This window comes from Pagrus pagrus (assembly GCF_965226575.1).
Source record: "Pagrus pagrus genome assembly, chromosome: 23".
Classification (NCBI taxonomy): Eukaryota; Metazoa; Chordata; class Actinopteri; order Spariformes; family Sparidae; genus Pagrus; species Pagrus pagrus.
Window position 1 is genome coordinate 20,705,714 of NC_140205.1, and position 24,841 is coordinate 20,730,554.

Here is a 24,841-nt window from a genome sequence, read left to right on the forward strand (position 1 = left end):
AAAAAAAAAAAAAACAGACATTGAAAATGTTTTAATTTGATTTGACATTTCTTTGTATTTTTATGTTTTTTTCAATGACAATCAGCTTATTTTCTCATAATTTCATGTTTTCAATTTCAACTTTCTCTCATCCCTTCATCGTAGAGAGGAGGGCTTTGAGGGGAGACGTCCCCTGTGTGTCCTCTCTGACACCAGCATACAGCAGCGGCTTCCTCAAGTTCTGACACTCCCAAACTACAAGTATGTTCTGTCTGTTTCTCTCTGCAAAATCAAATCAAATCCTTTTCAATGCCTGTGTTATATTTTTCAGTGTAACTATTTTTCAGCCAAATATTTGTTTCAGTGCAAATTTTTCCTTTGGTTTTTTTTGGCTTTGTTTTCAATGACAACTTTTATTTTCAATGACAAAACTCACTGTCACTGTTCAGGCTCCAGAGAGGACTGGCTGCCACCGATATGTGGGTACGGTGTAAAAAATGTCCCTGCTGACTTCTCTTTAGTAAATTAAGAAAACAGATGACTTTACAATGATGCAGCCTTTAAGGCCAAGAAAAGAAAAAGAAATATTTGTGCTTTCACCATGATACCCTATCCAAAATCCTAAATAGTACAATATCTAGTCTCATACCAAATATGATTTTATATCTATATATCATATGACCAGCTCTGAACACATGCATATTGTTTAGCAGTCACTAGGTAGCACACATATTCTGCAGTATAAATCATAGAAGTTACAGTTTGTCAGCCCAGAACACATGACAACATGCTGCACTGCAATACAACTGGTGTACCAGACATGCTGCATGCCTGTTGTTCAAGCATTATCAAATAACTTCCAGTCTTCTGTATAACATCTCAGAACTGCTCAGGTTAATACAAAATGAATCCAAATGAAACACAGCACACTGATGGTTTCACACCAGCGCTCATGATGTCCATCAAGCTGAAAAGAGACAGCTGAGTCCATGTTGTTTGATGCATCAGCCATGATGCATCCATGTTACCCGGGCCTTCACCCACACCTCAAGCCAACATGCAAGACACACGCTTAAAGGGTAACTCCGCCAACTTTACACCGTCGAGTGTGGTTAGATGTCTCAGGGAGTACAACTGCATGTTTGGAAAAATGTGAAAGACTTTACACTAAACTTTTTACACTGCTAGCAATGGTGTTTACACTTAAAATTAGGAGCACCAGCACAAAATGTAGGTGCACCACAATACATTAACTTTTCCCCATATTAATAAATGATAGATTTACGGAAATAACCATGTTAGGTTTTATTTATATTAAAGGAAAAAGAGGAGGTTATTTTTCATGACTTATCAAAGGGACGCTGCAGCACCTCCTAAAACCAGAAATGATAGAAACGACCATCTGGTAATAAATAACTGTGTTTAAACTTCAGTGTTTCCCCCTTTCTTACTGGGAGAGGAACGTGTGGAATAAGGTGATATCTCTGTTCTGCTGCATCCATTTTGATCAATTGTTTTTAAACTGTCCAACAGTGTTGTAGGACTGCAGTGCTTTTCAAAAGCCTACATTACCCACAATGCAACGTAGCCACTGAGTAAAATCACTGCAGCTTCCTCTGAAGCCACAAAAGGCTTTGTATGACTCTTCACATAAACAGTAGTACTCCCCAAGACCTGTCAACACACTTTAGTGTGTACAACTGGTGGAGTTACCCTTTAAACACACACGTACACAGGTGGAAAAGAAAAGCGTAAGTCCACACATCAATCCCCAACATCCCCAACCAAATCATACCTCTACCACCCTGCACGTGCATACAATACTGCAAAATGAAATTGAATTTGGGGTGTTCACACAGCCAAAGTGGTGGTTTTGACACTCAAATGACATTGTGATTTGCTCCTCTAACAGTCCAATAGAAAACTTGTGACTGTTGAAGCCAGAATTTGAGTTACTGACACAATTACTGTCACTTATTTAGGATTTTCTGGTGCGAAAATCATAAAGTGTCCCCCAAAACAGATCTTTAATATCTCAAGCTCGTTCACTGATACATGGGAGATTCACCCTGCTGTTAGGATGTCATTAAGATCCATCCTCTGGGGACCATGAATGAAAATTTCATGACAGTCAATCTAAATTTCAATTTCAGTCCCGACCAAAGATCTGGACCATTTGAAGTCACCAGAGAGTCAGAAGACTTTCATTTGGAGTGAACCACCAGTGTTACACCAGCACCCTCCCCTTGTGGACACACAAACACACAGAGTACTGACTTTGGCTACTTGGTTGGGAAAGCACAAATGCGTGCATGCACACACACACCTACTGAATAGACTCAGTGCTGACCTTAGCGTTGGGCCCTTCCAAACCCAGGGCCATTAGCTGAGCTACTGTGTGTTCCCGCAGGCTGTTGAGCTCCGCCTGCTGCCGGCGGAGCTTGATCAGCAGCAGGGTCAGCTCCTCGGGCTGCACACAGCAACACAGAGGAGAGAAGAGGAGCCACACTGACATCAACACCCCTCCACTGGTGGAAATTCATCATGATGCAGTAAATCCAAAGAACTTCACGAGGAGAGGGACTTCTTCTACAGCTCATTGATTGCCCAGTAAAAACAATTCTAACACTGTACTCGTAGGATGAGGTGTTTAAACCAACTCCTTTAGTCTCAGTCTGGAGGCAGAAGTATATGATGTGCACATGACTGTGTTCTTTGTCCATCTACTTTAGTTACTTTAGTGTTTATTCAGGAATTATCCACGAGCTCATGAGCAATCAGAAACCTCAACATGCAGTGTGGGACAATCCACCTGTTATGTTGCAGGGTGGAAAAGACACAACTTTTAGGATAGCAAGGCTGAATTTGAAATATTCAAGAAAATGAAAAGAATGAGCCATTGGTTGACAAAATGTTCAGTTTTTCTTGGTTACTGGAGGGCAGAGGAAGAACTAACAGACACACAGCCCTGACATACTAATGCCTCATGAAGTTTCTCTGCTAACACGTTGGCATTCATTTGCCTATAAACATATCCAGCAGATGCAGAGAAGCATTAGCACTAACTCTTTCAAACGGTGGTTTGGTGCTGGGCATTTGTCCATGTGCATTTATCTAAGCTAATGTGAGGAGGGTCGCTCGTAGCTGCAAACCAACAGAAAATTATCATCCAAGTCTGTAGCTCTACAGTGCTGCTCAACTTCGTTATCTCATTGTTTTGGCTTCGCTGAACACAGATAACTGTTTCAGTTCAGGATCCAGCTAAAGAGCCTGATAGTGAAATAAGGAGTGGGTGGAGAGGCTAAAAGGAGCATGAATAATAGCTCCGACCAGGTGTAGGTCTGAACAGCTATGAGACCTTGTTACAATCCTGCACAGCTGAAAAGGTTGCTACATTTGACATGATCTCTACATAACTCAATATAATATGTCAAAATGTGCCAGCCTTTCATTAACATTATGATTGTGCTAGTGGTCACTGTCTATGAGCTGCTGGATTTATGACATGTCAGCAATCTGTCTCAAATACCTCTGTTTTCAACTGACTGATTCAGCTGGAGACTTGTGGACTGTGGACACACACACACACACACACACACACACACACACACACACACACACACACACACACACACACACACACACACACACACACACACACACACACACACACACACAGCATATCATCACTGCACGGGGGTGGAAATTACTGGACACATTTTTCTCATTAACCTGCTGGGGCACTCGTCAGCCATCAACCAATCACATAATTCACATCTTGTTTCCAACACAAACGTCCTCTTGATTGCCGTTGCTTCACTTTGAGAGCAAAGACACTCTGACTTGTGCTGCATCACTGTGTGTGTGTGTGTCTGTGTGCTGTCGTTCAGAGACAATGGCTTGTCAATAATTGCTGTGTCTTCCAGTTGCAGAGACAACTGGAAGACACAGCAGAGCGGCTGCTGAGAACAAAACATCACTGAGACTGACATGTGAGTGCTGGTGAATGTCAGTGATGGACAGCAGAGGCTGTCTTTGATTTGTGAAAACTCTTTCACACTCCTGAGTGTTGACTGAAGGCAGGGGACAGTGGGTTGAATGTACTGAAGTATGGAGAGTGTGGGAGGTGAGGGGCTTCACTGTAACACTCACTGTCTTGCCTTGCAGGGACTGTGCGGTGATGGTCTGAGGAGGGACGCTGCCTGCGATGGATCGTCGGTCAAGTGGGTAGCCATACTGTGGGGGACAGGGACACACTTCAATTTAATTCAAATGGCTTAAAGCATTTGTGAGATTGACCCTCACAGCCCTGTGAGTTCAACTCACCTGCTCACTGATACCAACCATTACATTTAAAATGGGTTTATTTGATTTTTCTTTTAAATCAAACACTCTTATTCCTTATTAGTTTTATGACAAACTTTCTCGAGGAAATGATCTTTTGAATTGACAAACATCATGTGTAATTCATGGCACAATTCAAATGGGATCAAAAAATGATTTGCCTCTCGTCACTGATTACTGTACATATTTCTTCTAAAACAAGGGGAGGGTCTAGGACTTTAGATTTTTAAAGCCCGGTGGCAAATTACTCACAATGCATCTTAGCCTCTGAGTGACATCACTGGAGGCCATTTATCAGATTACATGCAGCCTCCTCTGGATCCACAGAAGGCTTTATACTTCATACTGATTAAACTAAACTTAGTGGACATACTGTATACTATAACCCACAACAATTGTAACTGAGAAAAATAAAAAATAAAAAATTAAAAGCATGCATAATGATAGAAGTGACTGGCAGGAAGGTTCAGTATATGTGATTTGTAGTTAATAAGCTAATGCGAGCTGAAGCATTCATAATGTCCTTTAACAGAATCCATTCACTGATACAACCAAGAGGAACATTATTGAAATGAGAAGGCAACAATAGGAAACATTCAGCCGTTGCTTCATCCTGCTATCTATTTATTATCATCTGCTGTCTCTGTTAGCAAACACAGAACAATGACTGGACTTGTGTAATTACATGCAGCTGCTACAGTGGCCTAAAAGGAATGTCTGGGAGTGAAAACATTAAATTAACGTCTCTGTACCGGTTCACTGCCAGGTAATTATTTTGTGGATTGATTATTTGAAAATGTGTTTGATGACGTGCACCACTAAAGCACAACATGAAGTGAATGGTGAGGGCCTTAAAGCTGCTCGGCAATTTTACCTCATCTTATTATTCTTACAAAGGTTAATATTCTTCCATACATGTGCATTTAGACAAACTATAACTTGACTAGCTGTGGAGGGTGGGGGTCTGAGTGTGGACTTGCTTGTGGGGAACTGACCCTTTACGGATATTTTTCAGGAATTTGGAGAGTGACATTTAATTCTGCACTGTAATGAAATAAGATGATCTGTTTTGCCAGAAGATTCAATATTCTCACAATTTAGCCGACTTGTATTCAACTTCTGGGTTCAATAACTGTAAAGGCTCTCCTCTGATCCGTCCATTTAACAAAATTGTCTCTCTATAGAGCAGACTCAACATTATAACACTTCATTTCAACTCATTGTGTCCTAATCTGCAGGTGTTCTCAGTGGCTTCCTCTGCTCTCTGACTGGGACTACAAAGCAGAGCATGTTTCCTGGTGTCTTAGCACGAGCCGTCTGGTGCGTCGCAGACAAAGTACAAACTTGATCTAAGGTGTCACTGTGGCTCCCATCTTGGGGACGGGGATTGGACAGGGACTTTGGACTTGTGACAGGAGGATTGGACTCTTGGAATCCACTGAAGTGAGGATCATCCACTGACTGCAAATTCATCTCTGTATCCTGCCTAGCTCTCTCTGGAGGCACTCATGGGGAAATCAGAAGGAACATCTGTGGAATCTTGAGTTCCAGGACTGTTTCCATATCTGACAAGGACTGCCTTAGTTGATGGGGATGGCATGCCAAGCACATTTTCAATACGAAGGGGGCTGTTATATGCCTAATTTCCTCCTCTGGATGGAAAGATAAATGAACGCACTGTGAAGGGACAGTGTCATTTCCAGCTATTTTCTATCTGCATAAGCTCTTCGATTGTGAGGATGAAGCAATATTTAAAGCTGGGGCTTGTAAGTTGGAAAATCCGTCAAGTCCAGGCTAGATTTTGAAAGTATCCAGCCAGTAAACCCCACCCCCTGCACTCAGGCCTCTCTCCAAAAGCCACCCCCCCTAAACCATAGCTTTAAGGTGGATTTCAGACAGACCATATGCTCCATGTGAGACAGGAAGTTAGCTTAAAAACAAACTAGCTAACTAATTGATGAATGTAATAGCTCTAATTGTACATTTTTTCTAAATGAAAAGTTTGATGGCACATTTAGCTAGCATTGGTAGCATGCTAGCTATCTAACAGAGTGCATGCATAATGTTGCTGGTTCATTCATCGTTAAACAAGAAAAGAAAAAAAATATATATACATAAAAAAACCTGCTCTATAGTTGAAGTGTATAATAATTAGTATTTGAGTCAAACTCCAGAGTCACGCCCTCTACCTTGGCAAGGTGCGTCTTGTGCCGATGGTCCAGTGTCACGTCCCCCCTGAAGACGGGCGAGGACACCTCAGAGTGGGGGCTGTTGGGATTGTGTGGTGCCACCTGCTGGCGGGGAGGAGAGAAGGTGCTGTAGAGAGCCAGGGAGCCATGAGATGGTGAGGTGGGGATGGAGTGCGTCACGGCGTGTTCAGAGATGTTGCCCATGGTCTTTGTGCTGGGGAGGGTGCCGTAATGACCCACAGCTGAAAGACCAACAGAAGGAGAAAAGACAGTCATGGTGGGTTCAGAAACGTGTTATTCATAAGAAGAAGTCAGACAAAAAATTTATGATATATGTTATTATAAAGCACTTAGCCAGCCTAAAGCCATGCCTAAATACACTTCTTAGGCTGACATTTTCTGAAACAAGAGAGTGCTGATAGCAGCAGACATTCTGCAAAATCAATATATACTGAACAAACACAATATTAGAAACAACTGAAAGGTAATTGGACAAAGGGAGCTTCAATACCACATGAGGAAAGTCGATCTTTTCATTTATGCAGTATATAGTTTAAAATCAGACCCCTAATTAATCCCTCAAATTCTACATAAAACACCATTGATTATACAACCTTGGGAATGTTGCAGAATTTTTATCAATACTGAAAAGTCTTTATAGGCTCAGATAAGAAGAGACAACATGTCATGAGTCAGTGTCTTGTTCTTGTGTTTCCTGTTTTATTTTGATATTATGCCCTCATGTGTCACTTCTTACTTTTCAGTTCCTCCTGTGTTTTTCCCTCCCAGTGTTTTTCCGCTCGTTCCCTCACCTGTTCCTCTTCCCTCCTCACTCCACCCGTTCCTGATCCCCTTGTTAGTGTCTGTGTATATAGTCTTGAGCCGTTTCTCAATATGCGTTCTTCTCTGTACTTCTGTTCTTGTGGACTTGAGAAACGTCATCAGCGCCGGACCAAGTACTGTTCCAATTCAAAGTTCGCATCTGGCCAAGTACGGTCGAATACCCCGGATGTGTTCTCGCCCCACCCGTTTCCGGACTTTGGGAAGTTACGTATCCCAGAATTCATTTCGTGATAGCCGTGGCCGAGGAGCGTCCTCCCGTCCCCTGGGAGTTCACAAGTTCGAACTTGGCGTACTAGGTATTGAGAAACGGCTTTTGTTCTCCCTCATGTGTTTGTCAGTTCATTCTGTGAGGTCCATGCTGTTAGATGTTTCTCTGTCTTGGTCTGCCTTCCCCCATGTTGCCACCTGGCAGTCTGCCCCAGTGTTTCCTCCAGGGTTTCCTCCAGTGTTTCCTCCAGTGTTTCCTCCAGTGTTTCCTCCAGGGTTTCCTCCAGGGTTTCCTCCAGTGTTTCCACCAGGGTTTCCTCCAGGGTTTCCTCCAGTGTTTCCTCCAGGGTTTCCTCCAGTGTTTCCTCCAGGATTTCTTCCAGGATTTCCTCCAGTGTTTCCTCCAGGGTTTCCTCGGGCCTCCCGTTTGGTATGTTTCTGATTTTGGTTTCTTGTTTCTTGTTTGATTTGAACTTTGCTTTTCTGTTGCACTTTGTTTAAGCTTTTTAGTTGCTACTTTGTTTTTGGTCCTTGTGACTCATTCTTGGTTTATTCTGGATTTCTTGGTTTTGTATTTTTAGCTTTATTTAATCAAAGCTCGCTTTTGGTTCCCCTATTTCCTGCCTCCTGTGTGTTGTCTGCGTTTGGGTTCTCACCTCGTCTAACAAAGTGTAACACAACATCTGTCATTGAGGAAAGAACATGTAACAATGTAATAAACCCATAGAAAAAAGATGGCGAATAGACAAATGCAAGGTGGTGGTACACTTGTGAGAATCTGTTTTTTGTGATATTTTCATTATAATAAGTTGTTCAAAACACAGATTTGCGTAGCATTACAGGAATGTGAAAAGACTTACCCTGTTAACATCAAACCTATGAAAAATATAATTTATTATTAATGTAAAGCAGCTGGCTGGAATCAAATGAGAGAAATTTGACACATGGATGTAGAGTATTTTACTATATTGGTGAGAAAATAACCCGAACCCTTTCCCTAAAAGGATTTTTGATTTACTTACTGAACTTGAAAAGGACCTTTCCATTAGAAAGAAAACACGCAGACCCTCACCTGACAAAATCTGCAAGCTTAAACAGACCTGACAGCTTTGCTTCCATGTGGAACCAAAGTAAAATTAATCTGAAGCAGGAACTTTGACTTTTTTTTATTTACAAAGTGGATTTTACAGCCCTGACTCTTATTCCCCATTCGTGTTCAAAAGCTGACCTTGTTGGTTGTTAAACTAAGAGTGAACAGGTTGTTAGCATTTACTTTATGGTGAGATGATGTAAGACATACAATGGCTTTGGGCAGATGTTACAAAATGAAACTTTCATGGTTTAAAAGTTCACAACACAGAGAGCACTACTGAATACTAGCACAATACAAGCACTACCAATACTGAATAGACTCTTACTGAAGGTCAGTCATGAAGTAGTATTATATCATTCTGTGTTATGTGTACCTGTTGGCTGAGCCAGACTTTGCCGGGAGAAGGCCTGCCTCTGCTGCCACTCATACAGCTGCCACATGGTGTCGTCCCGCATCGACCTCCTCTTCTCCGCCGTGGTGACGGTGGTGGTGGAGGCGGGACGGAGGGCCCGATCATACACGGAGCCCGCCACGCTGCAGATGCTGTCGGGCCTCATCATGCTGTTGCGGGGCAGCGTACGATAGCCCTCTGGGTAGCGGGGCACGATCTGAGCACGGTGGCTGGGCATGTTCCTGGGTAAGGTCTGGTAGGACGTAATACTGGGAGTGGAAACAGACAAAGTGATGAGAAATGAGCACAGATCACCACAGATTTCACAGACAAAGGCTAGCACTTGTATTGATGGGCAATATTGAATAATCTGTTTTCATTGCAGCCAATTACTTGACAGAGAGGAAACCAAACATTTAGTTCTTAAATCACGAACACAGAACAAATAATAAGGCACAGAAGCCAGGCCACATTGCTGTACTGTTAGACAGGTCAGGTACAAAAGTACTGCCGGGCAGCAGAGATTTTTATCTTGTTTAGTTATGCAGGAAGACGGCAGCAGAATCAATTGAACTTTGCAAAAACTAATAAATGTGCAAATAACAGCATACATGAATGAATGAGTCATTCTTTAAAGCAGTCAGTGACTCATGAACATTGCAGTGGCCAGACCTCCATCTGTAGCAGCAGGAGCCGAGCTGAGCAGAAAACATGTCTGTTGAGTTTATGTAAGAAAGACATTTACTTCCTTTGCACCATTCAAGATATCAACAACAACCTCTGATATTAAACTCATGGGTTTGATTCGTGATTTGCTTGACATTTAGGCCTCACTCCATTACAGTTACAGTTCCTAATTCAGTGAAGAACACTGGATAGAAACAAGGGCCGAAGGAATGCATCTCATGAAATACATTCCGCATAAACACCTGCGCCTGTAATCCAGAAGTACTGAATAGGAACCAGCTTAATTATCTGTATGTGTGTGCCTTGACATGTATGGTGTGCTTGACTGGCTTTAATTATCAAACCACTTTTGTGAACAGAACTTTGCTTCACTTTCACTTTGGCTTTGACCTGGGAGCGTGAAGTAATGAGGAGCTCATTATCATTACAGCTATTAGCAGCTAATCATAAAATGGGTGCCCTGATTCTCTAGGACTGGCTTTGACCTCATAAGTCCACAGGCAGATGTATTATGGCCGTTGTCACTCTGACTGCCCATCACCATCTGTCACCTGGATGTGTAGAGCAGCACAGACTTCGTTCATCTTGTTTAACCTTTACATTCACCAAAGAGACAAGCTAATACCCTTGTCTGCATGGACTGCATGCAAATCATGATTGCACATGTTTTCTCTGACTTTGAAAAAAGTTCATTTAACAGTCATTTTATAACACCAGAAGGAATTTTATAGTGTGGCGTTGATCATGAATTCTCAGCCTGGGGAGTGAAGCTGCTCTGTAGTCTGGTGGTACAGCAGCTGATACTTCTGTATCTGTTGTCAGCAGATACTTCTGTATCTGTTGTCAGCAGATACTTCTGTATCTGTTGTCAGGTGTCAGCAGATACTTCTGTATCTGTTGTCAGCAGATACTTCTGTATTTGTTGTCAGGTGGCAGCAGATATTTCTGTATCAGTTGTCAGATGGCTTCACTGATGTCGCTGATGCCCTGTAGACGGTACCAGTGATGTTCTGGTGGTTTTAATCAGCGGCTGTAGAGCCTTCCTGTCCTGGGCCGTGATGAACCATGTCAGTTTGGGATGTCTCCAGTCAGGATGCTTTCTGTGGCTCCTCTGTAAACGTTGACCAGAATCTTTGGAATTTAGCCTTCTTATGTTTCTGTATAAAGTAGAGCCTATTCTGTGCTTTTTCACCAGGGTGGTGATGTCCAAGATGGGTTCTCAGTGATGTTGATTCCCAGGAAATGAAAAATCTTTGGTCCATTTGTAAAAATAATTTCTAATAATCACTTGTTTGACAATCTAAATGGCTTCTGCTTCTTAAAGTAAGACACCATAGACTGATAATGGTATCACAGAAGATAAGAATGCAAATATAAAGTGATTGCTTTCTGATCCTTTGTGCCACTTATATGAAACACTATATCAGACAGTATAGCACTGCCAATATACCGCCCAGGGGAATGGTCCAGGGGAATGGTCCTCCTTTTCGGGCCTTTGAAGGGGACATCAGCACTGCAAAATACATCATTCTGTGCTCCAGGGGAGTTAATTGATTTTCTTTTTCTCTTCAAAGTATTTCTTTTTTTTACTACATACACCACACACAAGATTTTCTTGCTGATACCAACACAATGAGACAGACTGAATGCTCTCCAAATTTTTGGGAGTTAGCGAGATTATGAATTCATTTCCAGCAATTATTAATGACTCATTTGGACACACAAGCTTCATCACAAGCCCAAAAATCTTCTTTGCATCTCCACTCACTTAAAATGATATGACTGTTAGCAGAAGCAGGACTCTGTGTTAACAACATAACAAACAGTCCTACAACAAAGTTTCTCCATTTCCCTCCTTTGCACCGTGTGCTGATAAAGATGACAAATGTGGCTCGGCAGCCCTCAGCTTGCTCTGCTCTCATTATGGTCTCATTTCCATGACTTATTCATGGCAGCAGAAGGAGAGGGGAAGCGCTGAGAGCAAACGGAGCATCGCTGCGCTGCACTTCTGTTCCGCTGCGTTCCTCGGTACAGCCGGCTAAACGCCGGCTAAACGCCGGCACTCCCAAATGAGATACACATCTGTGGTGACACAAAAAGCTTTAAGCTCCCTTCAGTTCACAAGGTCATGGCAAGGACAGAGTAAGAGACACACTGAGCGAGGGGGCGAGATGTAATGACAGTGTTGAAAAAAGACTTGTCCGGTTGAAAGGTCGCCCTTAGATTGTAGTGAAGACAGAAGGTGCCACCAATGACTGTGTGTCAGGTTGAAAGCGCAGTGTGCTGGAAACACATTTTTGTTTGAGTGACAAAGATAACATCATATACACATACAGAAATCCAGTTAACACATTATTGCTGCCACAATATAAAGCAGCTCCACTAAGCAAAGCCAATCTTTTCTGAAAGTCAGAGTGGACTCTCTCTCTCTAACATACAGTACAGTACATTTAGAAGTCAGGGTTCTCCTTATGTCTTGTTTCTGTATCACCACAGCACATAAAGCTCTCTATACACAGCAACAAGCTCCCAACACTGCAACTGTGTGTTACAAGTTGAGCGTAATGGTCTGTCCTTAGTTATGAAGTTCATGCTTTGCAATGAAGCAATAATCACATAAATAATAAAAATCATCTAATTAAAACTATAAATAAACATTGTTTAAAAGGCGTCAAGGACTCTGAATGAACTACGATGTTTCACAGCCAAACATCAGTCACTGCAGGTATTCATCAACATGTCTCTTCTGTGACTGTGAAAAACATTAAGGAAACAGCTCGTAGGCAGCTGCCAGCAGGGGATCTGGGGGGAGACAGGAGGTGATGCCAATGACCAAAACGCATCCCCCTTGTTACCCTGCCACCCTTCTCTTGCCCCAAAGCACTTTGATATAACACAATGTTGGACTGAGCGAATGAAGTGACAAAAAACAATAATCCTCTCTGATTATCAGGCTACAAACCATCTGCTGAAACAGGACACAGTGAACTCTGACCAAGTGTAATTATGTGACCATATTTACAAAAAGCACTCATTTTGACATTCTATAACCCAAATGGTAGCAACAAATAAAAGTACAATTAAGAAAACACACACACATACACACACACACTCAGTCTTACCTCCTGGTGTCATCGTCCAGTCCTCTCCTGTGTGTACGGACCCAGTGCTCCAGCTGCTGCATGGAGTTGGTCCTGGACAGGCCACTCTGGGGCTCCTGGACTGGAGCATGGGACTTCCCTGGACCCCCAGCCAGGCTGGCGTCCACCTCCGCCGGGGTGCAGTCCCCGGTTTGCTCCCCCGCCGTGGATCCCGAGCCGTTGACCTGCGTGGGCTTTTGGACACTGAGGGTGGCCTGTCCCTGGCGAGATGCAGACACTGCTGCTGCGATGGCGGCAGCTTGAGCCGGCTGCAGTTTGATGCTGCTGATTTTAGTCAGAGCCCGCTCTGCACTCGGCTCTCTCTGGAAGCCATATTTATCCCCAGCTCGGACCGTAGCATACTTCTCTACGTCTCTGAGAGAAGCGTATTTGTCCCCCTCTCGTAGCGTGCTGTATTTCTTCACTTCCTTCAGAGTGCCGTATTTGTCCACAACTTGTATGGTCCCATATTTATTCTCAGTCTCCCTCATTGTGCTGTATCTGTCTGTCTCCTTTAATGACAGTTGTCTCTTCACCTCCTTCTGAGGGACATACTTCTGTCCATCTTTCTGGAGCATGTGTCTGTCTCCTACTTTCTGCAGTGCATATTTTTCTCCATCCTTCGTGAGCAGGTACTTCTCTCCGTCTTTAGGCGGAGCGTATTTGTCCTCTGTCGGCGTCACAGTGTACTTTTCGTCCACTTTCTTCACAGCGTACTTCTCCAGGTCCCTGTGTATGGCACACACCTCTCCGTCTTTCTGCAGCGAGGCTTTCTCCCCGTCTTTTCGCAGCAGGTACTTCTCTCCATCCTTGTGGAGGAGGTACCTCTCTCCATCCTTCTGAACCGTGTAGCTCACACCGTCTTTCTTTAGGGAGTACCTCTCCCCGTCTCTCTGTAAGGTGTAGTACTCACGCTCCCTCTGGCCGTTGTGTTTCTCTACCTCTTTTTGCCGTTTGTCATCAACTCGAGACAGGGAGTGTTGTCGCACAGGCTCGCGGTTGCGCTCGTTGTTCTGGATCTCGGGCCGGGTTAGGACTCTATGGTTCAGTAAATTGTTCAGCTCCTGAGGTGTCCGCTGGTCCACTTTCAACTTGTCCAGTCTGGGATGAAAGAAAGAAAGGAATGTGACAAAGTATGAAGGACAGAGTTTTCTCTGAGAGTTCAAAGATACCTTAAGTTTTAGAAGTCCTGTGTTTGTTCTGACAGCCCTTCTGCCTCTGTCACAGCTCCTGTCTGATCTCAGCCAGAAACCCCTGACAGTGCAGGGCTAAAGGAAGAAGGGCTCAGTGGGTATTGGGTTAAAGACAGTGAGAGATTATGGCCACAGAGGTTCAGGGCACAGGCTGACTTCATCGTCACGCCAAGATTTGATGTGCTGGCACATTGTTGTGGAGGGTGGAGAAAAAGATTTGAACTTTACTATCTCTGAATTTTTGGAACAAGGTGACTTCACTACAACACAGAAACAAGCAGTCAGGCCATCAGATTAGTTGTAAACAAATCATTAAGACCGTAGTAATGATAAGTACCAACGTTATCGGCTCTGCTAACATATTGGAGATATTAAAAATTGTCCATGTTGCATTTTAGCTATAAATATGTCCATAAATACAATCTGAAATGGACAGAGTGCTCAGAGTGTCCCCTCAGTCGTTGATGCAGATTGTTAGCTAACGTTAGCCGCTAACGTTAGCCGCTATCAGTAATAGTTTGGCAGTATAAGTAAGTTGTCCAGTTACTAGCCTACGACAAGCCAATTAAATGAAAGTTGAAAAAGAAGAAAATGAAATGAAATGAATTTAACAAGTTGTTTTTGGTCAGGGTCTACAGAACATACATGCAGATTTAGGTCATTCATAAATGTGTGAGAGCTGAAGCTCTGTTTGCTGCTTAAATGAAGGTAAATGAAGGCTACATACATATGTTCTACAAACAGACTATAGTAGGAGAACAGATTCATCTCATCTGTTGTACCCACACAGGTGAAGGCACAGCTGGATAAATGTGTCACTTAGATAAATATGTTGTAATATGATGGACCAGCAGAGGAGGCTGGTTTGCATGTTTCCTCACCTGACCAGGACCCTGTCCCTTGTTTCCTTTCACACCTCCATTTCCCAGATGCAGCAAAATGCAATCCATATCTGCCATACCCATTTTTAACCCTGGAAATCCTGCTGCGCTCCCAATTGGTATTTTTTTAAAAAGATTTCCCAATTTAAAAGTGATTTTTTTTTTCCGAAAGGTGTTTTCAGTTTCTGTGTGGGACAGCTTACCCAGAGGCAGAAGTGAGTGTGCACTCACCCATCACTCTTCACTAAACAGGTCCCAAGAAGAAGAAAATACACTTCCAAATTTCACTCCACTTGGTGCGACCTTCCTCTTAGTGATGTCAATTTCAGATTTTTTTTTAAAGACTTTTTTAAAATTTGCTATGAATTTAAGACAAAAGAAGTTATTTTATTTTCCCATCCTTGTATTTATTCTCTTAATTTGTGATGTGTGGGGCAGGGGCACTGAAGGAGGGGCATTTGCCCACACCAAAGAAAATCTCCCTCTTTTACACAGCCTAATGTTAGCAGGTATGGATGGATGCTGCTTATTGTTCATTGATCTGGCTGATAAGTGTGGTGCACCAACGATGTGATGTGCAAAATATCCTCTTGTATGATATGGAGGAGACAGTCAGAATAACACACAAATATAAAACAAGAAAAAGGAGCTCAGGACACGGCACCATCTTAAATGCTATTTGGTTGTTTTCAATTTGGCTCAAATGCTTTTAAAAGTGTGGTTCTGTTACTCAGTGTCAATAACATATGCTCCTTCATGAAACAAAATATGCCCCAAGACATGAAACCCAATTCAGCAGTGTCTGTCTGGAGAATATGAAAATGTGTATTAGATTTCAATATACACCCCTGATATCTGTGTGGGTGGGTCCCTTTGAGGAGTACTGACCTTCTGGTTGGCTCAGAGTGTACGAGGGCAGCATCAGTCATGACTTTCATCCAGGACTCCATCTCTTTGGCTGTGTCGGTGCAGAAATAATACGTCCGCATGTTGGGGTGAGTGGCCTGGCGGGGGGAGAGACGGTGAGAGAGAGATAAATGGGAGGAGGAGGAGGAGGCACAGATAAACAGAAAGGGAGCAGGAGGAGATAAAACAGCGGTGTGAGAAGCAGTGCTGGATGGTGACCTTGAGATAGCAGCAGGGAGCCTTTACATCACTCCTGTTGGCAGAGCAGTGTGTTAGTGTACAGTGTGGTTGTGTGTGTGCTCCCCATGTGTGTTTCAGCTCAAGTGTGAAAACACCTACGTGTGAAAGTCTTCAAGGTTCCTCTGTGTATCTTGGCGTCAGTAAAGCTGCATAAATAAAAATGACAGCGATGTGTCGCACTAACAGCTCCCTCTGTGTGTACAGTACGTGTTAGATTCTGTTGTCTGTGAGCACCGACGAGGCTCAGTGCAGACGCTGCAGTCATCAAGTCCTCCCTCCAACTAGACTTCATGTAAACACAGTAAATAACCACCCTTAAAGAACAGTCACATTGCTTCTGAGATTCTGAGATGAGAAGATGGATATCACTCACACATATCTGTGATAATCTGGAGTCAGGACGTGGTTAGCCTAGCTTAGCATTAACTCAAACATCTAAAAATAACAGTCTGTGCTTTCAGGGTGAGTTACATGATGGAGCTATTTTCTGGCACTGTGCATGTGCATGCATACCATCCCAAAGTCTTTTTTGTCACAGTGAGGCAGATTTGGTACGTTCCTGCACAGAGACCAAAGTCCAAAGCTGTCTTCACTGACCTCATGCTACAACTGGAGATTCCTCACAAGACAGTTCCCACATGTGATCACAAACTGCTTAAATGTTGGTTTGTGTTCGGATAAAACCAATGGGACGTGTTCATTACTGTGTTCAAAGGTACCAGTTCACTCCATCAGAACTGTTCGTTGGATGGTTGAAGCCAGTCAGAAACAGCCTCCTCCCACACACCTTTCTATGGAAGAGTATTAGGGCCAGGGATGAGGAAAAAAATGAGAGGAGGAAGTTTATTTTTCATTATGTACTTCAAGAAAAAAGTTGAAATGTCGACCTGGGAGCGACTGGCAGCGCTGCAATCTGCCCGAGCATCCGGTCTCTGCCATTACTACGTCCTGTCAATTTCAGCTTGCAGGAATGCAGCCACCTCTTCATGCGTGTGTGGTCTTTCCTTCTGAACAGACCAAGTTTTCGGCACAATCTCTTCAAAGTCCTAATACTGACAGCTCCACTCTGTTTATGAGCTAAAAGAGAAATAATGTCTTTGTTACTGAAGCCGATCCTGAAGTCCAGTTTCACCGGTTCATCTCCACAAGGCATTTTGTTGAGGCAGTCATATGCGCTGATTGATGTGGTCTCAAAAGGTCCACTTTAATCTTGAAATGTCAACTTTATTCTCGACATTTCGACTTTATTCTTGAAGTGCATAATGGAAATAAGAAAACTTCCTCCTGACTTTTTTTTTGTCACCAATAGAAGGTGTGTGCTAGGTTCATAGGCTCACTGGGACACAGAGGAGAACAAAAACCACATTATCATGTTCATAAATATTGTAGCCGAGGGTGATAAGTTGTATAAAGATAACAACGTAATAATTTGAGGCTCTGTAGTTTGAACCAAGACAGCATGCTGCAGTGCATACACACAGCGCCATTACGTACATGCTTTTAAATTCACTCTGACCATTTTACTAACAGGCCACTCAATAATATCAATACCTCATTATTACAGGTGTCTGCACAGAGCTCAAAGGATACTGACAGACAACACCCACCCTGCCAGTCTGTTCACAAACATGGTTCTTTTTTTAACCCTTGTGTTTTAAAAAAAGGGGCAATAAATGGACCTTGTTACCTGGTAGTTGATAAAATACCTATATTTATATTTATGTTTGTCAAATGATTTTCTTTTCCGAAGCCCTGTTTTGTCTGGATTCATTCATTGATTGGAAAACATTATCTGTGGTGGAAGTCACTTTTTTTTTGTGCTTCATACTGACTTGTCAAGCGGGGAATCTTGCATCAATATTCCACAGAACAGAGCTGCAACAGAGGTGAATCGTCGTCTGTGTGTGAGGGTTAGCAGGCAGCGTGGGACAGGAGTGTGTCGGTCTGATGGTGTTCAGTCTGACAACTAAACAGATCCTTCACTCATCAAATAAAAGAGAAATGACTCACACCTCTACCCACAAAGCAACGCTACAAGACCAAACAACAGTAATGTGGTAGCAGGTAGGGTCTTCAGCATCTTATATGAGGACAAAATACAGTGGAAGCACAGAAAAGTCTGTTTGTCTCGCTGTCTGTCCGACCGACTCTTCTTCAAGCTTCCACCTGGAAAACAGCGTCTGTCCCCGGCAGAGAGAGTCAGGCAGCTCCTGCTGTTGACTGGTGATGATTACGTGCCGTGATTTCAGGCAAAACACTTTTACACACCTTCCACTGTTGTGTCGCTGTAGTTACTGTCTCTGGCAACTTGTTTAGAAAAAAAAATCACCAAATTTAATGAGGAAAAGTCACAGCGATGGTCAAACTTCAGTTAACTTCCCCCAGAAAACAGCATGCCTCTCCGTGAGTGAGAGTCAGACAGCGTCCTGTTTACTGATGGTGATTATGTAATTATGTCATTTTAGAGCAAAAAACTTTTCTTTGTCACATTCCAAGATGTTTGGTGGGTCAGGATCTCAATCACAACACTTCATAACTGCATCCTCATTTTTAGATGTCACACACAGACGTCATGATGTGTACCGTCTGTACAACCGGGCGTTTTGGAGAAGGCGGGGTTTAGACTCTGCAGCCGCTTTACTTTATTGGCTGCTAAGAAAAGGGCGTGGTTTGTAGAGTCTGCAGGCTGCAGCTGAACTCTCCTCTGTTCAGGGTCTGTGTTCAACCATGACATTCACACCTGCTTCACTCTGTGTCTCTCTCTATCTTTCCATTATGTTAAACACAGAATTCTCTCAATATTCATCAGAACTACCTCTGATACAAATCTATCCTCGGACAGAATGATGTGTGCGCCCTTCACTCACCACGCCTCAGGTATTTCACTCTGCCTGAGGCCAGCCGTCAACACTTTAGATTTCTGCTTGTTTGTGTAAATGGGCCGGCTGCGCCTGTTATCCAGTCAGGGGAAGAGTGTAGCTTACTTAGTAACTTCCTTCCTACCTTTGAGCCCTGCAGTAAACCATTCTTAATCTGAGCTGCTAGTTGGAGAAAGTAATCAATGAAGAAGAAGAAAATTCAGTGATCATCATCATTACAGCTAATTAAAGCCTACTGAGGTGACCTTCAAGCTCCACACTTGTGTTTTACCTTGAAGGCGTATTTCCTGCTGATGTGGTCATCCACCGACAGCATGGAGATGTGAAAACTGGGCAGCAGGATACTTCCCAGGATGCTGTCCTCTTTCTCATCTGCACCAATAAGAAGCAAGAAGAAAAGCCATATGTCAACAGATTAGAGCGGGACATTTGCATTCAAAGCCACGACGACCTACACTAAACTGAGTGGAGTCTGAATCTGGCTCAGGTTCAGTGGACATAAAATCAATGAGGATTTATCAGTATTACATTAGGTTGTCGGTGGAGTAAGGGGTTGGACTGCTAACACCGATCACTTAATATTCATCTTTGGTTTGCTTTAGGTTTGGAGGTAATTGAGGAGATGCCCAAGGTCAAATCACGTGTCAAGCAGAAGGTCACTTGAGATGGAGATGGGCTTGACTGAGGAAGCTTTGACATGACCACAATAACATTACTCCAGCATTATTTAATAAGAACATTCTGCTCTTTCCCAATAAGCAGTTCCAGTAACCAGCTGGTTATTTCTTTCATACATTTCCAGGAAACTTCCAACTGCTTTCTGCTTCACTTCCACTGATGATGATGTTTTCAGTCTCAGTCATCAACTTCAGCAGGTCAGTAAAGTAAAATACATTTTGTACCATTTACATGGTTAAAAATGATATACCATATATTCCAGCTCGTGCATCACACTCTCAAAGTTCAGGGCTCCTGATGTTCCCAGGGTTAAGAAGTCAGCTGGCTGCAGGGCTTTTTCTATCGGGCCCCCTTCCCCTGGAATAACCTCCCAGCTGACATCAGACAATCTGGCTCTATTGACGCCTTTAAATCTAAACTCTAAACTTACTTCTTTGACTTAACCTTTAATTAGTCCTTGGATTGCTAGCTTCTTCAGTCGGTCACATTTCTATAACTTTTCCCCACAAGCTGCAAGCTGTGTCGCTCTCTCACTCTCTATAGCTTCCTCCTCCTCCTCCTCTCTTTTCATCATCCATCTACCTCTCCTGGCTCCTGCTGCCTCACATATTGATGGATCTGGATCATCACACCCTGTGCTCTGCTGGATCATTGCTCTCTTCTGTTTCACTATCTCCTTATATCTGCATTTCTGTAAAACGTGATGCCTCTTCACTCTGATCTCTCTGTCTATTACTAATTATCCTGTGTGTCCTGCCCTCTTCCAGGTCACCACGGTGGACAGGAGGTCGTGTGGCTCTGGCACCACTTGGCGATGCCTCATCCTGCTCAGTCGTCTCCTGGATCCACACACTTTACATATATTATAATTTCTATCAGATATTCTGTCAATGCAACTTGTAAACTGTGATTTGTTGATCTGCTCTGTACATGCGTCATCTACTGCACGTCTGTCCGTCCTGGGAGAGGGATCCTCCTCTGTGGCTCTTCCTGAGGTTTCTTCCATTACTTTTGTAAGTAAGACAATCTAATGCAATGATCAGCAGACATAAAAAAAAAAAAAAACAGTTTTCATCTACTTATCATGAAATTTGCTGAACTGTAAAATAACATGGAGGTCCAGCTACTGAGCCTACTGAGGCTTATCAGACAGAGACCGAGAGAGAATGAGATGAGTGGACACACACACACACACACACACACACACACACACACACACACACACACACACACACACAGCTGAGGACTGACTCTCAGCTGCAGCAACAGAAACACTGCTGTCTGTGCACGCCTTCATTATGTCTTTCACACTTAAGAATCCAAACAGCTGTAAAGCACAAAAGATGTGAAACACAGACATGAATCCGTTACAGAAGACTCCTCCAACCGAGTAAATATTTATTGATAAGCCTTGCAATAACAATCGCAGCCGACTCACGCTGGGATGGTAATGACTGCATCGTTCTATCACGTCTGTAAAGCACGGTTCTGATTTGATGTGAGCTTACAGACTTCAAACTAAAGGCAGTGCAGAGCAGGCAGAAACACATGTGGTGCACCAGCTGCAGCTCAAACCTGCAGAGCCTGCAGCTAGCACTGCTGTTTGGTTTAGCGGAGCCTGCACGGTGAGCCCGGCAGCTCCTCCGGCCTCATCCCCACTGCTGAATTATTGAGATACAGAACACACACACACAGAACATGAGTGAGAAAGAGAGGGAATGAGTAAGCTGGCATGCAGAGAGAGGCTGTAGGTATACACTGCAGCGCGAGTGGGTGTTTTCAGGCTGTTCTACAACGACTGACATTTCAAGAATCTTCTCCAGGTTCACTGAGGTTTGAGGAGGCTGTCAGGAAAACTTATGTTTGTTCAGATGACTTCGTGACCACAAGCACGTGTCTTCATACCACATACGGTACCTGTAAAGACTTAGATTAAGATGAAAGTTTGATTCAATGATAACTGTTTGATTACATCCTGACTAAGTACTTATTCTTTTACTTGTCAGGATGTATGGAGCGTCAAAGGAGAGATCTTTCTATTCAGCGTATGCACACACTAAATATTTGATCCATTGGATCCCCCTCAGCATCTGAAGAAAAGATGGCAGGAACTCATTCTGTGGTGGGGATGGCATTCAGGCTGCACTTCCAATTATATTATACAATTCTTTTATTTATGCTTTCATTAGCAGTGACTGTATGACTCCATCCACATAAATGACTGACAGACACCTGATGTCACCTGGAGCCTCACTCTACATCACATGTAATGTCTGTTCTATAATATCAGTGACACTCCAAAAATATGAACACTTGCTGTCGTCAGAATTCACACAGAATGGGACCCAAACGCAAGACGCACAAGCCGGCACGTGAGGAACAAGAAGCGAGCTTTAATGAAATGAAGCTGATAACCAAAGTCAAAGAAGAAATCCAAATCCAAAAACAAAGCAACCGCACGAGGCAGGCCAAGGCAGAGAACAAAACCAGAGGGGCACGAAGCGGCAGAGGACAGAGAGAGAGTCAAGACTGTTCGGGTGAGTTTTATGTCCAGTTTGAATGAAGTGTGTCTTACGATGGGTTAGGGAGGTGATTAAGCTCGTCTTGGTCCAGTAAAAGAAAGAACCTGAATTCAGACGATGTGCGGTTGTGTTTTTCTGTGTGGTACAAATATCTCCATTCTCGACATGTTGTGAGTTCATTTTGTTGACGTATTAGACTAAGTAGCGAAATCACTGCTTTTACATCTCCCAGCTAAAACTACGGGGGCAATCTCGTTGCTATGGCAACAGTGACACGTGACGATGCAGCGGCCAGTAACTCCTCCAAATTATGTTACATTTTTGTTTTTTTGACCGTCATTTTTTCGGCTCTGTTGCTGAAACACGTGCTGCCCGTGGCACAAATGCTGTCATCATCACTGGAGAAGAGAGCGGGACCAGTCTGACCACCCCGCGGAGGAAGGAGGTCGCAGTAAGAGCCACTCTGATCCAGCTTGGTTTAAGCTCCCGGTCACAGCAAAGATGCACTACGTGTTTATGTCTGTTTGTATAGAAATAACTGTGTATATGTTCTGTAATTTGTTTAGCATGTTTTAATTTCATTATATAAACCTGTGTTGTATAATGATGAATAAATGACCTTGTACCTTGTATCTCACCTCTTGAGGTACAAATTGGTATTACAAGATAGGACGGGCCGGGGCTAGCTGGTAGCATGCTAACTCCATAGCAACACTGCAACACAGTACATAGACGCCTTTGAAATAACATCAACACTATTGTTCTTCACACTGTTGATAATGTAAGTTGAGTTTCTGAATGTTTTAAACTAAAGTCGAACTATATCTGACAGATGAACCGTCTGAGGTGACCTGTTCAGTCTCGAGCCAATTCCTCTGCACTGGGGACACACTTTTGTTTTCCAGTCATTGTATGTGCACTTTGTTTAGTACCCTAAATATGTATATTATGATCATCTGTATCTGTATTAAATATCATCTGTTATATAATATGTAACAGAAGAACAATATAATCCTTTTTCTTCAGTGCAACCCATTTGACCGTACATTTTAAATGATTATTATAGTGTGATGAGAGTGTTGTCCTTTATTTCTCTTTTGTTAAATTACTATTATCAAAATTTTCACAAATGCAATTACAGCATGCTAAACTTGAATTTTTTGTTACTTTTTCATTTCACTAACTGAGGATGGTGTTATCGTCCCTGCTCTGACAAAACCAAGTACAAGTCCAAACTCTACAAACACCTCCCAACCTGAGTGACAGAAGGCACTTACAATAAAGTGATAGAGCAGGCAGGAGAAAAATGGAAAAAGAAGAGGTTATTATCGGAAAGCCAGGCACGTCATTGTCCTTCCTGAGGACGCCTCCTCTCTCTCGTCTCTGGCTGACTAAGCCAATAAACATCCAATTTTCCCTTGGGTTTGTCATGAAAGCGGCTGCTGATTGCGCTCTAGGAGCGACTAATTTGTCAATTTATGGAGATGGAAAAATCTCTCTCAAGGGTTTTTGGAGACACGTAGGAGGAACAGATGAGCTTTTGTGAACGTAAGGTTCTAAATGAGCGGTGCTGCACTGTGGGAGTCACAACTGTGGGTGAAGGCAAGGACGACTACTTTTAACTGGTGAGGACACTTGACCTCCTGACCCCTGATATCACCTGTTACACTGCTCTTGATTAAGTGATAAAAACAGCACTTTTCCATCTGCTTGTTAGACCACCGATCTGAAGCACCGCAATCAAATGCCATTCACCTCCGCTGTGAATATGGAGTCATTAACTTATTAATTAATTAAAAAGCATTAGTCATATTGTAATGGAAATATATGGTGCTATGAGGCACAAAGTCATTTGAATATATTAAATATTCTAATGACTCTGTGCATCATTTTCTTTGAACTGAGATGTTTGGTAATGTAACATATGGATTGGTGACAAATGAAGGGAAAACAATGTAAAGTGTGATTTTCAAAAGTCAGTAGTGCCGCTGTCTATTTTGCCACTATGGGGCCTATTAACAATACATAGCTCTTACACTTGGGTTTGAATGTAATATTCTTTTTGAACTCCAGTTGGTAAAAAGTGTGTCCATAATAAGCTGTATTAAGACTTGATTGCGCCTGTTAAACATGTAAGGGCTCATGAGCACAGCTTGTTAATTCAGTTACAGATATATACTCATCAAATTCATATTTTTGAGTTTGTATGATTTCCTTTTTATTACTGTAAATACTATCCTTCTATGTTTCAAATTCTCCTCAAAAACTATGACTAAAAGTAAACTATACATATATTTACATGTACGTACATACCGATCTCATATTCAGCCTTTTTCCACTGATCTGAATCAGTGTTTTATTTTGTAATTCAACTGAAGATACAATAAATACATATATAAATGTGCTACTTTAGCTCTGATGCAGCCTGTCATTTTAAAAGTAACTAAAGTTGTTAAATGTTGTGAGTAAAAATTACAAAAGCACCACAAAATTATACTCAAGTACAGTACTTAGTTACATTCCATCACTTGTAATGGAGAGTTTAACATGAGTGGTACGTTCAGTGTCCTTGAACAAAACATGAACTCCACCTGCTCTCACTGTGGACTGCTTTTGATTTGACAAGACATTTAATTAAACAGCCTTCATTATACGTGTGTGTGTGTGTG

At 42.7% G+C, this 24,841-nt stretch overlaps 1 protein-coding gene across 8 annotated transcripts in view; it reads right to left on the reverse strand.

Moving 5' to 3' along the window:
* Positions 1-24,841, reverse strand: part of LOC311252833 (pleckstrin homology domain-containing family A member 5-like) — a 227,601-nt gene that overhangs the window by 24,817 nt on the left and 177,943 nt on the right. For 6 of the 8 annotated variants that reach the window (XM_084346385.1, XM_084346387.1, XM_084346386.1 and 3 more), the window contains 7 exons: positions 19,244-19,344; positions 15,836-15,951; positions 12,856-13,974; positions 9,029-9,315; positions 6,513-6,754; positions 4,132-4,215; positions 2,330-2,449 (listed from right to left, as the gene is read on the reverse strand). In XM_084346385.1, the coding sequence (XP_084202511.1) occupies positions 2,330-2,449; positions 4,132-4,215; positions 6,513-6,754; positions 9,029-9,315; positions 12,856-13,974; positions 15,836-15,951; positions 19,244-19,344 (2,069 nt within the window). The remainder of the gene's footprint in view (positions 1-2,329; positions 2,450-4,131; positions 4,216-6,512; positions 6,755-9,028; positions 9,316-12,855; positions 13,975-15,835; positions 15,952-19,243; positions 19,345-24,841) is intronic. The other 2 variants (XM_084346391.1, XM_084346389.1) reach the window with 1 other exon arrangement.